Source organism: Molothrus aeneus, chromosome 16, assembly GCF_037042795.1.
Source record: "Molothrus aeneus isolate 106 chromosome 16, BPBGC_Maene_1.0, whole genome shotgun sequence".
Taxonomy (NCBI): domain Eukaryota; kingdom Metazoa; phylum Chordata; class Aves; order Passeriformes; family Icteridae; genus Molothrus; species Molothrus aeneus.
The window spans coordinates 10,873,780-10,887,382 of record NC_089661.1 but is presented as its reverse complement, the minus strand read 5'-3'; the positions used below and the strand labels follow the sequence as shown (position 1 = coordinate 10,887,382).

The window sequence follows — 13,603 nt, the reverse complement described above, 5'->3', positions numbered from 1 at the left end:
CAAACAGGCTGCACACTTTGATACAAGCAATAGCAATTATTGCCTACCCCAGAAATGATCAACTTCTGTCCTTTCCCGAATCAGAGACTCATCCAATATAGTGGATATCATGGATGTATCACTGGCATGGCTATTGAAACTGCTCTGGCTAAAAATAGATGAGCTGGACAGATTTTTCCTTGGCACATGTCTTCCACTGCCAGACTGCTTGCTCATACTTCTGCGTTGCTTCACCACCCTAGGAAACAAAGGCAAGTAAGACACAGCACTAAAGACACATTTCTGTCACTCTCTCACTTTATTAATAAATGAATTAACAGTCATTTCAACACTGATGTGACTAAACAGAGCAAACAAGATTTAAAAGGAAGTCCTTGCCTTCAAGCACCTATAATTTGACAAAGATGTTTGTAAAAAATTGTCATTGCAAACCACATGCTGAACATAAATTTCAGAGTATGGCAGCAAACACCAAGAACAAAAAATAAGACCTGTAGGTAACCTTTCTGCATTATTGTGTTCAAACAGTAAGACTCAGGATTTACTAGTGATGACTAAAATGCTTACTTAGACTGATCCCTGAAGGACGTGTTTCCAGCATAAGAGCTGTCCTGAAGGGAATCACTCTGTCCATCATCTGCTTTACTGTATCCTCCAGCAGCCAACCGTAAACTACGCCGGGACATTCTGGGTGAATCAAACACTGGATCTATTTTGTTCTCAGTCTCAAAATCCAAAGCAGATGAAGAATAACTCGAACTGCAGTAAAATAAGAACAGCAAAGTTACTGGGAGAATTTTCAACCTGGTAACAAAGAGGTTTTTCAAGCTAGTCCAAGTTTCCATTAAATACAGTTTATTCGGGGTTATGGTACAATCCCCACAAGATATACCAAATAACCCAAATAATCTAGATACATGTAGATATTCAAAGTTCTCCTAGGCAATTCATATTACCAGTTCTACAACTGAAAGCAAATCACAGAAAGAAACAACCACCATGGAAACCACATATGAAGTTTAGCCAGAGTAAGCACTCATTCTTTTGGGACCAATTTGAGAGTGGAAGCCATTCATGACACAGTTTTCTTCACCATGCCTAGAAGCAAATTAAAAATGACACACTCCAAGTTGCAAGGCAAAGATTAATTTTCAGTCTCAGTTTATTTTTGTCAATTTTCTGTTTGCCAAGTCCTTGTTTTGAGAACTGAAGATCCATATGCCACATTATCCTGAATTTCCACCTCCCAACAAGTAGGAACTTCCTCCCTTTAACATACTTAATGACTTCCCTACTTCAGCTATTTCAGCTTAACAACCATTACTTGCTTTTAAAAAAGTGGTTTAAAAATATTTCCTAATCTAATGCAAACCACTAGAAATACTTAACTCAGAATTAACAAAAAATGTTTAGAGACTTCAATTTGTTTCCCTCCACAGAGGCAAGTTTACACATAGATAGCCTTCATGCCATTACCCCAGGAACTCCACATTTCGGCACGTGATTCTCTCAGAGCCTCCATGAAAACTTACAGTGAAGACAAAGCAGCAACACAAGGCAAACACAAACAGATTAAGCTGAGGAGTCTGTAAGAAATACATTTACCAAAGCAGAAGTTCAGCCCAAAGCAGAATTGTCATACTTCCAACCAAAGGAAACATTCAGTTATGTAAGTGAGCAGAGGCTGCTGGCACAGGGCACTGCACAGCAGGTCAGGTTCTAGAAGTGCTCAGCCCTGTGACCCACAGCATCCAAATGCTGAGTGCTCTGGGCCAGCTTTCGTAAGGACTCTGTCCCTTCTTGGGCCACAGGGATATACAGAGATGTAACAGCACTTCAGTACTCCTGGAGATTTGCTTGGTTTTTTAAAAGAAGAGATAAAAGCAAAGGATTGTTTATGACAGCACCTCTTTCTCCCCAAACAAAAACAAGCAAATTAGATCTGAATGAGTAGATTCTACTGTACAATCTGTATTTGAAATAGAAGCTTTCCCTTTAAAAATGCATCCAAATAGCTACTATAAAATGTACTCGTGTAAAAACAACTTAATGGAAATAGTTTTCTCACACCATCATTAAAGATCTCATAACATCACAAAGCAATAATATGGTAAGTATTGATACTGCTTCAGCATAAAATTAAGTTAGCACCAGAAGGCCTTGAAACTACACTTACAGTAATGATGTTATTCTGACAAGGTGGTGCTTTTGAAATCAGTTTCTTCATTGCTCCTCAATACAAAGAAAAGTATAAAAAATGGGGCTGTCAGAGCATGTCAACTGCATTTCTTTTGGCTAAAAACCCCAGGCAACACACTGCTGGGAAATATCTCATGGCTCCAAAACCAGCTGGGCATTCAGCCCATAACATCAGACCAGAGTCTGTCCAAAGTAGCTGCTTCAATGTCCCTGAGTAGCACAGATTTGATGGCAGGGCTTTGGTTCTGTGTGCTGGATCTCACTGGTCTGCCCTGATAACGCTGGCATGTGCAGTGCAACCCTGAGGAAGGCAGGAAAGAGCCTCAGCACAACTTAACAAACCCAGCATATATACTAAATACATTAGGCTTGTTAATCCTGGCTTTCATTTGGCTGGAAGAGGAAGAAGAAAGAACATGTTTTCTCATGTGCTCCACCAATTGTAGACTAAAGAGTTTAATTTTTAGTTTTCAAAAATGCTAAACATGAATTACTCATACTCTGACAGATATGAAGAGAGAATATGGGTTAAATGTGGCTCCTCCTGCTGTTGTTCTGAAAGGGTCAGAGCCACAACAGTTTTCTATTGAGTCCCTCCCTAAACAGCTGTTTCAGAACTCAGTTTTGCTATTTACATTTGCCACTATGCATTTGCTTTTCCTCATCTTCACCCCACGTTTCTTACAGATACTCAATTCACAAGAACACAAAGTACACAGAACAAGCTGACAGCTGTGACCAGCCTCAATTTGTTTCTGTTTATGAACACTTGCTGTTACCAAGTATCTCAAAGAGCATTTATATCAATATGGGTTGAATAAATAGTTTGAATTTGAGCTCTACTATCTAAAAAAACCCAACAAATCATCATGGAATCTTTTTAACAAAAGGGGCTTGTCTCTCACTTCTGCAGGGTAATAATTCTCTTCACACTATCAGTCCTCTGGCAGTAGGACAGTACCTAGAAGTCTCCTAACTTCCCATTTCACTTCCCATGCTTTGGAATGCAGCCTTTTTTCTCCCACGGAAAAGACTACAGTAAAACCATTGCCTTTCCTTTCAAGGGCCAGCAATGAACCTGTACATTGATGTCCTCCTATGCAGTATGTCCAGCTAACCAAGAAACACCCAAAGGTGGGATGCAATCAGCCTACACTCCTGGACAACCTCTGCAAACAGTGAGGACTGGTTCCCTCCCCAGCAAACAGCTCCCATGGCTGCTGGCAGAGCTGGTGACTGGGTCTAGTCTTACATTTCCAGCTTCTTGATACTTCTTCACAAGAGCTTCTGCAGAGTAAGAATGTCCTAGACTTCAGCAGGTTATTTTTCAAGTAAGCAGAATGAGAATGAGGTCTGTCGATTTTAGCATGTCTATAGCTTGTCTGAAGGACCTTAAGTGTCATTTCTTTATAAATAGTCCTTGGAATGAAATGGGCAGTGATGTTCTTGACTATTCAGGATAACAGGCACATGCAATAGACATAGAAAACTAGAACTGAACAGACATCTTCTAATATGGACAGACATATAGTCAATACAAAAACATTCACAGGCTTTCTAACCAGGGGGCATTACTCACATTAAGTTACTAAGGACACTACCCTGAATTGTTTAGTTATTTCTTCAGTCAGACCCAGAACATACTTAAAAACCTCAAAGGATTTAATTACTGTGCAGAAAATTACATCCCAGTTGAATGCTCTGACACAGAAAATCAAACCAAATTCTTATTGATTTAACCCATATTTGTGAAGAAGTGTTAAAGCCACCCAAACTGACAACACAATTCAAAAGATGATGGTGACTAAAAAGAAGGATCAGTCATAAGAGTGGGGTGTAAATTGCATGTTGACAGGTGGGTGAGATTCACAAGTTTGACTTGCATTTGGAGGAGGATAAAGATTATTTAGGTATATCAGTTAAATGTTTTTCTGATTCGGGCTGGAGGAGTAGAAGCACAAAGTAGAAGCACTCCAGCTCTGAACACACAGTGATTCCAGTGAGTATTAATATAAGTTCTATTAATAAATCATAGCCAACTCTATTAATAGCTTTGTGGTATCAAACTTCACTGTACTGCTTTCTGCAGGGCTACATCCCAAGCCAATTTCTTTAAAGAAAAGATTCTATAAAGATTGAATTGTCAAAGGCAGAATAAACCAGATTAGAATATAAGCAAAACAAATACAGGTGAGGGGTAAGAAGGAACAAATTTCAACATGAAAATATTTCTGATTAGCAATTTCCTCAGATCTTCAAATATTGTTTGACCCAGAGGAGGAAGAGCTACAGTAATAGATGTCATTCTGCACACATGCAGCAAGCAGAGGCACAGCAAGAGTCTGCACAAGAGACTGTGGTTTACTCTCTTGACACCCTGAAGGCAGTGTCATGTCAGTGTACCAAGTGGTTTGCTCCCCTATTATAACATTTGGGGCTTCACACAATTTTAAAGAAAGAGCTTGCCAGTCCTTCTTTTTTACATAAGGAAGAATTACAATTAATTAATTTCAACCTAGTTTAACAATACTGGCTTTCATTAATTCAGTTATTAAACTTCATCTTACCCAGCTCTTTCCATTTCTATATATTCCTAATAGTTTAACACTTGAAATGGCAAGCTGGAAAGTTTCAGGACATACAATCCCTTCACAACTCCTCAATTTTGCAAAGCAGTCTTCATTTATGCAGCAAGACAAACATTCAGTTGTCCCCTAAATAAATCCCACCAAAGTCATAATTAAATATCCTCCAGATGTCCAATAGGATTTATAATTCTGCATCTTCCTTTCTACTTGCCCACAGTTTCACTGGTTGAGAATTTTGCACAAGAACACCAGAGGAGTTTAACCTGTCAGGAGTTACAATATTTCAGCCAATCTCTAAGGTACATTTGCAACACAAAGGTAACTAAACTCAGTAATACAGAAGTGAAACTGCTGCTGGATACAAGGCATGTAGATCACATTTCATTGCTCAGCATGCTTTTCTTGAAATTAGAAAACCCACTAGTATATAACCAACATTTTACCAAGAGTTTTTCATAAAATTCAGGAAAAATTGCAATTGAATTGATGCAACACAAAACATGTCACATTTGCAACACTACTGACATTAGGCTATAGCCTAAAAAAAAAAAGAAGCCATGATCCCCAACAGAAAATGTAAATGTACAGTTTTGGAGTGCACAAAAGAAGAGAATTAACTCAGTAATCTCTTAATGCTACAGTTTTGCCAACTTCTGTTTTTTTGGCAAGTAGCCAAGTATTCTCCTATCTCTATAATGGATTTTAATAACAACACATAATAATGATGTACAGAGGGAATAGAAAAGCAAATCTCATACTGCATCCTAACAAACAATCATTTTTTAAATTTAAGATTAGCTAAAGCAATAATTCAGATCACAGATATACTCTGAAGCAGGTATACATCTCAACAGCAGGAAAAGCTCAATAGATTAGAGCAGCAACAATCTGCTACATTAATAGTGAAAAACTCAAAATAGGCATCACAACACTTATTATCTGAATACATAATACAAAAACTACCAAACAATACAGTTAGTTTCTAGAAAACTGAAGTGATTTAAGCAAAACAAAGATACAAGAAAGAAACAAGATCATTAGAAGATACAAAAAAAGATAAAAGGAAGAGCAAGTTCATTAGAACACAGATTTTACATTCACCCAAGAAGCAGCTTTGCTAAAAGAAGTGATCAATATTTTCCTTCCAGCCATGTCCCACACTAGCAGCAATGAGTGTGCAAAAATCAGTGGTTTAAAGTTAAAGTGGTCCCAAGTCACGAAAGAAAGCACACACCAAAGTTACAAGACACAAAACATCAAAGAATTTCGAGGGCATATTTATAGAAATCCAACAGCAGTTGTAACTAGGCGGACACAAGTTATTCATGGCAACTAATAAACACTGAGTCATTATCTTAGTCATTGTCCTGTTAGTTCAACGTTTTCTTTCCCCCACTTAGGACACAGCACTTGTTTTCAAGCTAGACTAGAAAAAGCCCACTTCTTCCAAGAGTCAGCTACTTACCATGAAAGCTCAACTCTCCAGATGAGCAACATTCAGCACAGACAGTTTGGCTACAAGAAGAAAAGGTTCTCACCTGAGTGCATATGTATAGCCAGTGTTCTCTGGCAGACATTGGGGAGGGGTGTACGTGTGTAGACGTGAAAAGTCCATGTTGACAGTTTCAAATCATACTGTAAAAGGTGAAAATAAAGTAATGCAATGACTTAAAATTGCATAAAGTCAATCAAGGAGCCCTTGCACTGTTCAGCCTGTGTTATTAAGCATTGAATAAAAGAGCTATTACCAGAAACATGGAGCTCTCAGTAGTGGAGTAGTATTGCTGCTAGTGCCAGGTACCCCTTATCATTACTACAGGAAGCTCAGGGTATCTCTGGCTGTGACCTTCTTTATGATACCCTACTTTCAGCTGTTTCCAAGTTCTCTGGAACATTGCAGTTATGAGCCAAACTCTTATCACAACCAAATTACAACACTTCCACAGGAACTATGTTATGCTGGTATCCCCTAAAGAAGATAAGTACAAAAATCTAAAGAACCACACAGCCATGGTTCAGAGATCTCTTCAAAATATGTTTTGCTTTCAGTGCCCTGTGAGCAAATTACAGGCTGCTCTGTGCACCAAGGATACTGCAGATGAAACTTGAGAAAGTTTTTACATATAGTCAAATCATTTTACTCTAGCACTTTTGAATACCACCCCCTAAGCAGTGAGGGAGTATCCTTCATCTCACATAATTTATTCCTGTCATTAAAACCACTGAATACACACCCTAGCAAAAGAGCCAACTGCAAAGTGACTCATCGGTTGGAATTAGGCACATTTTCCAGAGTGCCATCCACTTCCAAAAAAACAAACCCAAAACTACCAAATCAAAACCACCCAAGTAACATTTGTAAAACTTTCCATGGGGTCTTTGAAAGGTATTATAGCTTTTGGAAGAAAATAAAAACTGATTTGTCATATCAACAAACTTGCAGAGCTGCATGGGTGACTACTTGTGGTACTATGAACAATTTGACTTTCAATTTCATAGTATGGGCAAAAACCCTTCAGCCCTCCTCAATTTTATTTTTAATTCTGCAGAAAAGATTCTTGCATGATAGTTTATTTGTAGTTAACAAATAAGGATTTGGCTATTCTGGATTGGCACGGTTAGCAAGGCAGAATCCTGGCTACTTGCAGATTATCTATGGCTCCTGTTTCAAGAGCAGTAAAAGATGTTCCACACATCTGGGATGGCATATTTGAACCAGGATAAAAATACCCCCAGCTAGTTTTCATAATCATAACGTCAACAAGCATCTCATTTTGGAGATGCACTTTCCTATGCTGAAAAAAGGTTTTATTTTGTACAGCTACATATGCATAAGAAATGGGGACAAAAAGCAGGTACAGGCAAAAGCAGCTCAAAAGCAATCTGTACATGTAACATTAAAATGCTCTTAGTGTACCTGTAGCCTCCAAATCCTGAGGTCAGCAAGGCAGGAGGGTATTTCCATGACTACTGAAGACTTAAAAATATTAAAACTTCTGGGCCTAAGCATTGTAGCTTCCTGAATCCAAGCACTTCCCATGCAAAGCGGAGTTAATGAAAAATAAGGTCTCCTGCTATTTACTTTTTTTTTTTGTATTATAGAAAACACATTTCCATTAAGTGATCCTCTACACTCACTTCATTTGCCCCAGAGCCATAATGTTTTCACTAACTTGTATATAAAATTATTGTTTGTTTACAGGAAGCTTAAATCAGTAGAGCGGAAGTATTAGCAAAGCAGCCTCATTCTTTTGCTAGAATGAGCAGCAAATTCTGTTGGAATATGTAACAACTGCTGCCTTACTTTATCAACAAACAGGAGCTCAATTTAGCACATAGGAAATGGGGACCAGAGAGCAATGGCTCGCCAGGAGCAGAAGTGGAAATATTGTGAATTTCAAGATGAGGGATGCTGATAACATCAGAGAGCACTTGTATTAAAAAATAGCAAAACAGGTTTTTCAGACTATGCCTACTGAAGCTGAAAACTATGATTAAGGTTGATCTGTTTGAATTGGTTCATGCCAATAAAGATTTTTAACTCTCAAGGTAGAAAAACCTTGTTCAGTTTCCGCTGGAGTTGATGTGCGTGCTTAGCACGCATCATTTCATCATAAAACCTATTTTTTAACTGGCAACTCAGTAGCTAATCCTTCTGACACCCAACAGTATTTTCCCACATGGAAAGCTCAGCTATGCCAGTGAGCTCTGAGTAGCTCCCAGCTCCTCCCTGTCTGCACTGCCCATATGGGCAGGGCAACGGCTGAGTTTGAAAAACAACATGTTGGCTCCATTTCTTCCCTGTTCTTTTCCCCTTCACCACCAGTTCTCTCTCCACTTGATTTTTGAATAAATCAAATGCTGAAATGTAAATAGTATTTCTTATTTGATAATGTTTGAATTGTATCATTAAGTTATTATAGATAAAATATGTGCTTGACAAAGGCAGTGCTAACTGCAAAGCCTCGAAGGTACTTAGGCATAGGTCTATTAATAGCTGGGTTTCATAGCACCCAGCTCTCAGTGAAGATATCAGGTTTGCCATCTAAACACCACACTTAGAAATCACTCTGGGAAGATTTAGGGGCTTGGTTTGATGCTCTAAAATGAATTCTGACTCAGGAGGAGAAATCTCTACTCAATTTTTCAAACAACAAAACAGGCTTAACTGACTTAAAAAGAATTTGAAAGTCATCTTCAGAGATGACCAGCACCATTTGCAAAAATGGGCATCTAGAATTTACTATGAAACAGGATTTTTTTAAAGTCTGACTTTACTTCAACAGCTTAAACTTAGTTATCCACCTCTTCAAAACAAATGATCAACCCAATTTATTTAGAAATATTCTACATCTGTATTACAAAACAGACACAGGGTAGGCAGAGGACATTGACTCACTCTAATTTGTTCACTTGTGTTTAACAGCACTCCACCTTTCATGTGTAATCTTTGTTCTGACTTATGAAACTTTCATACACAACTGGAACAGAAAGAGACATGCTAAAAAAATATTTTGAAAATCTTAAATCACAAAACTTGGCAGAGAACCTGAGAGGTAAGCCCTGTACTTAGTTCCAGTTTGAACACTTCTGGGTGCCCAACACCTTTCTGCTTTAGGTACCACAGATCTGTCTGGACTCAGTTTCATGCAGACTTTTAGTCTCAGCTTTGTTGCAGATTACCAGGCCCAAACTCTAAAACGGCCTTTTTCCCTTTTGTACAAGCCCATAAATATCTAATTCTAATACTAAGGTATGAATAGTGCAAGAACCAAGCCTGGAGTTGTATGCAAGCCCCAGTAATAGGAACACTTTGATAAGACAGCCCAGAGTGAATTACAGGGAAGCATACAGCTCCACTGGAATGCCTCAGCTTTCAAGCCAACTTCCATGCTCCTGTAGAGGAGACAGCTGGACTATTTGCCTTTTTTTGGGAAGCAGACACAACACTCATCCTAAGCATCATCTCTCCCTTGCAATTAAACTGAATCTGTGTTACGATAAATCAGCACAGCAGAAGGGCTGGAGAAGACAAATTGTGACTCTGTCAGAACACAAGGAAGCTCAGGAACTCCTGTAATCAGTGCAGCAGAATTTACCTGCATACAAGGCCCTTGGCTGTCTCCAAAGGACTTTGAAGCTTCTGAATGACATGAGGCTGCACGACTAGTTCAAAAAAAAGCTTATCTGACACTCACTTTCACAATCAACCAGGCTCAACAAAGTCCCAGCACCATGGCAGCAAGCATCTTGGCTTCCAGGAAAGATGATGAAATGCTCCACGAGAGGCCTTTTTTTGCATAGAAGCATCACAAGGCAGGGGGAGCAGCACCAAACACTGACCGTGCACTACCAACACCTCACAGGGACAGACACAAACCCTCACTGATGGCTTTTGGGGTACACAGACTTTTACCAACATACTGTCCAGGCAGTTCCTCATGAAACCCTTTGTAACAGAGGAAGTGGTAAAATGTCATTTCACAAAAGGGACCCTGGCAGAGTAGAAATATTCACCAAAGTCTGTTAGACAATGAGAAAATTCCCAAGACAGCATGTCTTATTTTTTTTTGTTACAAGGGATAAAAAAATGATACAATAAAGTCTTAGGTATTGGTAGCACTGCTTCAAATAGAACCTTTACTATCGTCATATTTTAAAGCAAAGTCAGTTTAAGTCACTATGACTTAACACATTTGATGCCACATATGTAAACAGATTTAGGCAAACTATCAATAACACTGAAAGTGGAACATGCAAACTCCATCAGTTTCTGAGAGCAACCCATTTTTACTTGTAATTTCAGTTATTTCATTCTATTATTCAGAACAACCAATAAAATCACTGGTTTTGGTTAAAGAACCAAAAGTATATATACTCCACAAAGGATGTTTCACCATAGTAAGTTAATTACTGGTTTAAACAGGCTGAAGAGCAAAGAGCTCCAAGCTAAATCAACATTTTATTAAAACACACATTCAAAAAACATGATTATTCCTTTAAAAGAGCAACCCAAGAACAAAACCAAAAAAACCCACGAGTAACAAAACCGATATTTGACACTAGACGTTACCATTGAGCATTATGGCATATATCCCCAAACACAGGTGCACAACCCAGGTTCATCACAACACCGCACGTTCACACTGTGTACCTCTCGAAACGCTTTTTAAAGGGAGGGCTGACCAAAACCAGCCCCGCATTCAGGCGCGGTGAAAGCAGCAGCAGCAGCGTGCCGGTTCATTGTTTACACGCAGGGCCCCGCAGAGCAGCTCAGAGCCCGGCCCGCTCGGGCCCGCTCGCACCGGGGCCTGGCCGGGCCCCGCGGCCCCGCTCCGCCATCCGCCGCGGCCCGGGCTCGGGGCGCGCTGCCCGGCGGGCGGCACACGCCGAGACATCGAGCCCAAAATGGCTCCCGGCCCCAACAAAGCCCGCCCGGCCCCCACGCTCCCCGTCACTCGCCGAGTTTGAATTCGCTGGAGGCGGCGGCCCGGCCAACCCCGCCGCCTTAACCCCTGCGGCTCCGATCCCCAGCCCGCCGGCACACAACAAAAGGCGTGTTTTATTTCACCTCGCCCGTCACGCTCCCGAAACGCTTCACCTGCCCGATAAAACACCCCCGGTATTAGCGATCAAATTTAACCCCCACATCTTACTCTTCATTAGCGACACCTGAATGCCTAAACGTCCACGCCTTATAAGCACCAAATAACAAGCCAGTCAAGCACCGCAGATTTAAGGGTCTCTAAACACCGCCACATTTACTAATAGAGCAACGTAAAAAGCCTGCTTAGCTTGTCAGTAAAACCCTCCGTCCAGCTCACTCACGACGAAAAACACCCTGCAACTCACTTCCACAACACTGCTATGAAAATCAGCAACTAGTAATTCACCCCCATATGTAAAAGCGAGAATTAGGCATTAAGATTCACTGGGAAAGTCAACAGAAGCATTAGGCTGGAATAGTCAGTTGCAAAGAAGTTAAACAGAAACATTAAAAGAAATTAGCAAATCTTGAACTTCCTTTTTGCGTAATGTTAAACTGAAAACCAGATGGTGATATGGGAGGGCTGCAAATGCAGCAGAGACCCGGAATTTGTTGGCTAATATTTTCCTTCCCTATAATATATTATAAACAAAATATTTATAAAATGTATTTTATTTTAACATAGTATAATGTTAAATAAGGCAACGTAAAATAAGGAACGCAAAATAAGGTAAACCAAATACTTTTTCTTCCCCAGCAGATCTAAAACTTACTGGAACTGTCAGAAAACAGGTGCTGTCTCCAGTGTTCCTGACACTTCTACCCCTGTGGTCACGGAAGGGCAGCGAAACGTGAACATGGCATGAGGAACTCAGCACTGTCACCTCAAAAGGAGCACAGCACTAAAATAGCACATTATGCTGTAAAAACACTCGGCGAGCGATGCTAAACTCTTCGACAGTAAACCCGTCTGTTAAACAACACTTTCCCCACAGAAGCAGCTGCCCTGAGGTGACAGCCGGGGGACAGCGAGGACAGGTCTGTCTACCTGTGCCAGCCGGAGCAGAGCACGACACCCATCACAGCACGTTACCTTTGCACCAAGGCTCGGCAGCTGCGGCGAGCGCCGGCACCACCGCGCACTTATCAGCTCCTTCACAATCAGGGCAAAAAGCTGCAGGTTACAGCTTCTTCTAAGAAGGAAACCTTCCAGGTGTCAGGCCCAGAGGGACAGTGGTAGCTGATGTTTCTCTCTCCTCCCAGCCAACAGCGCCGACCGACAGAACTCCGGGCTACCCAGGGGTCTGCGCCCGCCCCACGACTCCAGCCCGTGGCTCCTCACGCCCCGCTGCCTTCCCAGCGCCGCTGCCCGAGCCAGGGACACCGATCCCCCGCTCGGGGGAGGCCGCACACCCGAGACACCGCGCCCCGGGGGCTCCCACGCGGGCGGGCAGCCGCCACACGCGGCCCCGGCCCGGCGGGAAGCGGCGGCGGGCCGGGGCGGGGGCGGGCGGGGACGGGTGAGCGCGGGCGGGGGGCGGTTGGCAACGGCCGGGGCGGGCTGAGCCGCGCCGCCTCCAGCCCCGCGCTCCGGGGGCGGCCGGGGGAGCGCGGCCCGGCCCTGCGCGACGGGGAGAGCCGCGGCGGGGGTTACCTGGTGCCGGTGCAGCGAGGGAAAGGCAGAGCCGGCGGCGGCGGCAGCAGCGGCGGCGGCGGCGGCTGAGATTGCCCGGGCCCCGCCCGCTTTGCCGGGGCCGCCGGGAGCCCCCGCCCCGCCCGCGCGGCGCGTGCCGGCAGCGCCCCCTCAGCGCCCGCCCCGCGCGGCCCCTCACACACGGGCACGGGGCTCCGCTCCACCTCCGCCGCCTCCTCCTCGGGCCCCTCACACACGGGCACGGGGCTCCTCCTCCTCCTCGGGCCCCTCACACACGGGCACGGGGCTCCGCTCCACCTCCGCCGCCTCCTCCTCGGGCCCCTCACACACGGGCACGGGGCTCCTCCTCCTCCTCGGGCCCCTCACACACGGGCACGGGGCTCCGCTCCACCTCCGCCGCCTCCTCCTCGGGCCCCTCACACACGGGCACGGGGCTCCTCCTCCTCCTCGGGCCCCTCACACGTGGGCACGGGGCTCTGCTCCGCCTCTGCCGCCTCCTCCTCCTCAGACCCCGCTCGGGGGCTGCCCCCGCCACGGCCACAGCCCGGCCGCCTCCTGCCTCGCCTTCCCCCTCCGCAAAATGGAGCTGTGGGAGCCTCTGGAGCGAGCAGTGGAGAGGCGAGGAGTTAACTCAGATTTTCACTCTATTGCTTGACTCACTGACTTTCCCTCACA

The 13,603-nt window shown here is 43.3% G+C and overlaps 1 protein-coding gene across 5 annotated transcripts in view; it reads right to left on the bottom strand.

The window, feature by feature from the left end:
• The window catches only part of SUN1 (Sad1 and UNC84 domain containing 1), a 29,084-nt gene extending 16,059 nt beyond the window's left edge, over nucleotides 1–13,025 (bottom strand). For 4 of the 5 annotated variants that reach the window (XM_066560502.1, XM_066560505.1, XM_066560506.1 and 1 more), the window contains exons 1-4: nucleotides 10,942–11,078; nucleotides 6,326–6,422; nucleotides 568–759; nucleotides 48–238 (exon numbers count right to left, since the gene is read on the bottom strand). In XM_066560502.1, the coding sequence (XP_066416599.1) occupies nucleotides 48–238; nucleotides 568–759; nucleotides 6,326–6,402 (460 nt within the window). In that variant the 5' untranslated portion in view covers nucleotides 6,403–6,422; nucleotides 10,942–11,078. Of the gene's footprint in view, nucleotides 1–47; nucleotides 239–567; nucleotides 760–6,325; nucleotides 6,423–10,941; nucleotides 11,079–12,928 lie in introns of those variants that run through there. The other variant, XM_066560503.1, reaches the window with a different exon arrangement.
• Nucleotides 13,026–13,603: the final 578 nt, after the last annotated feature.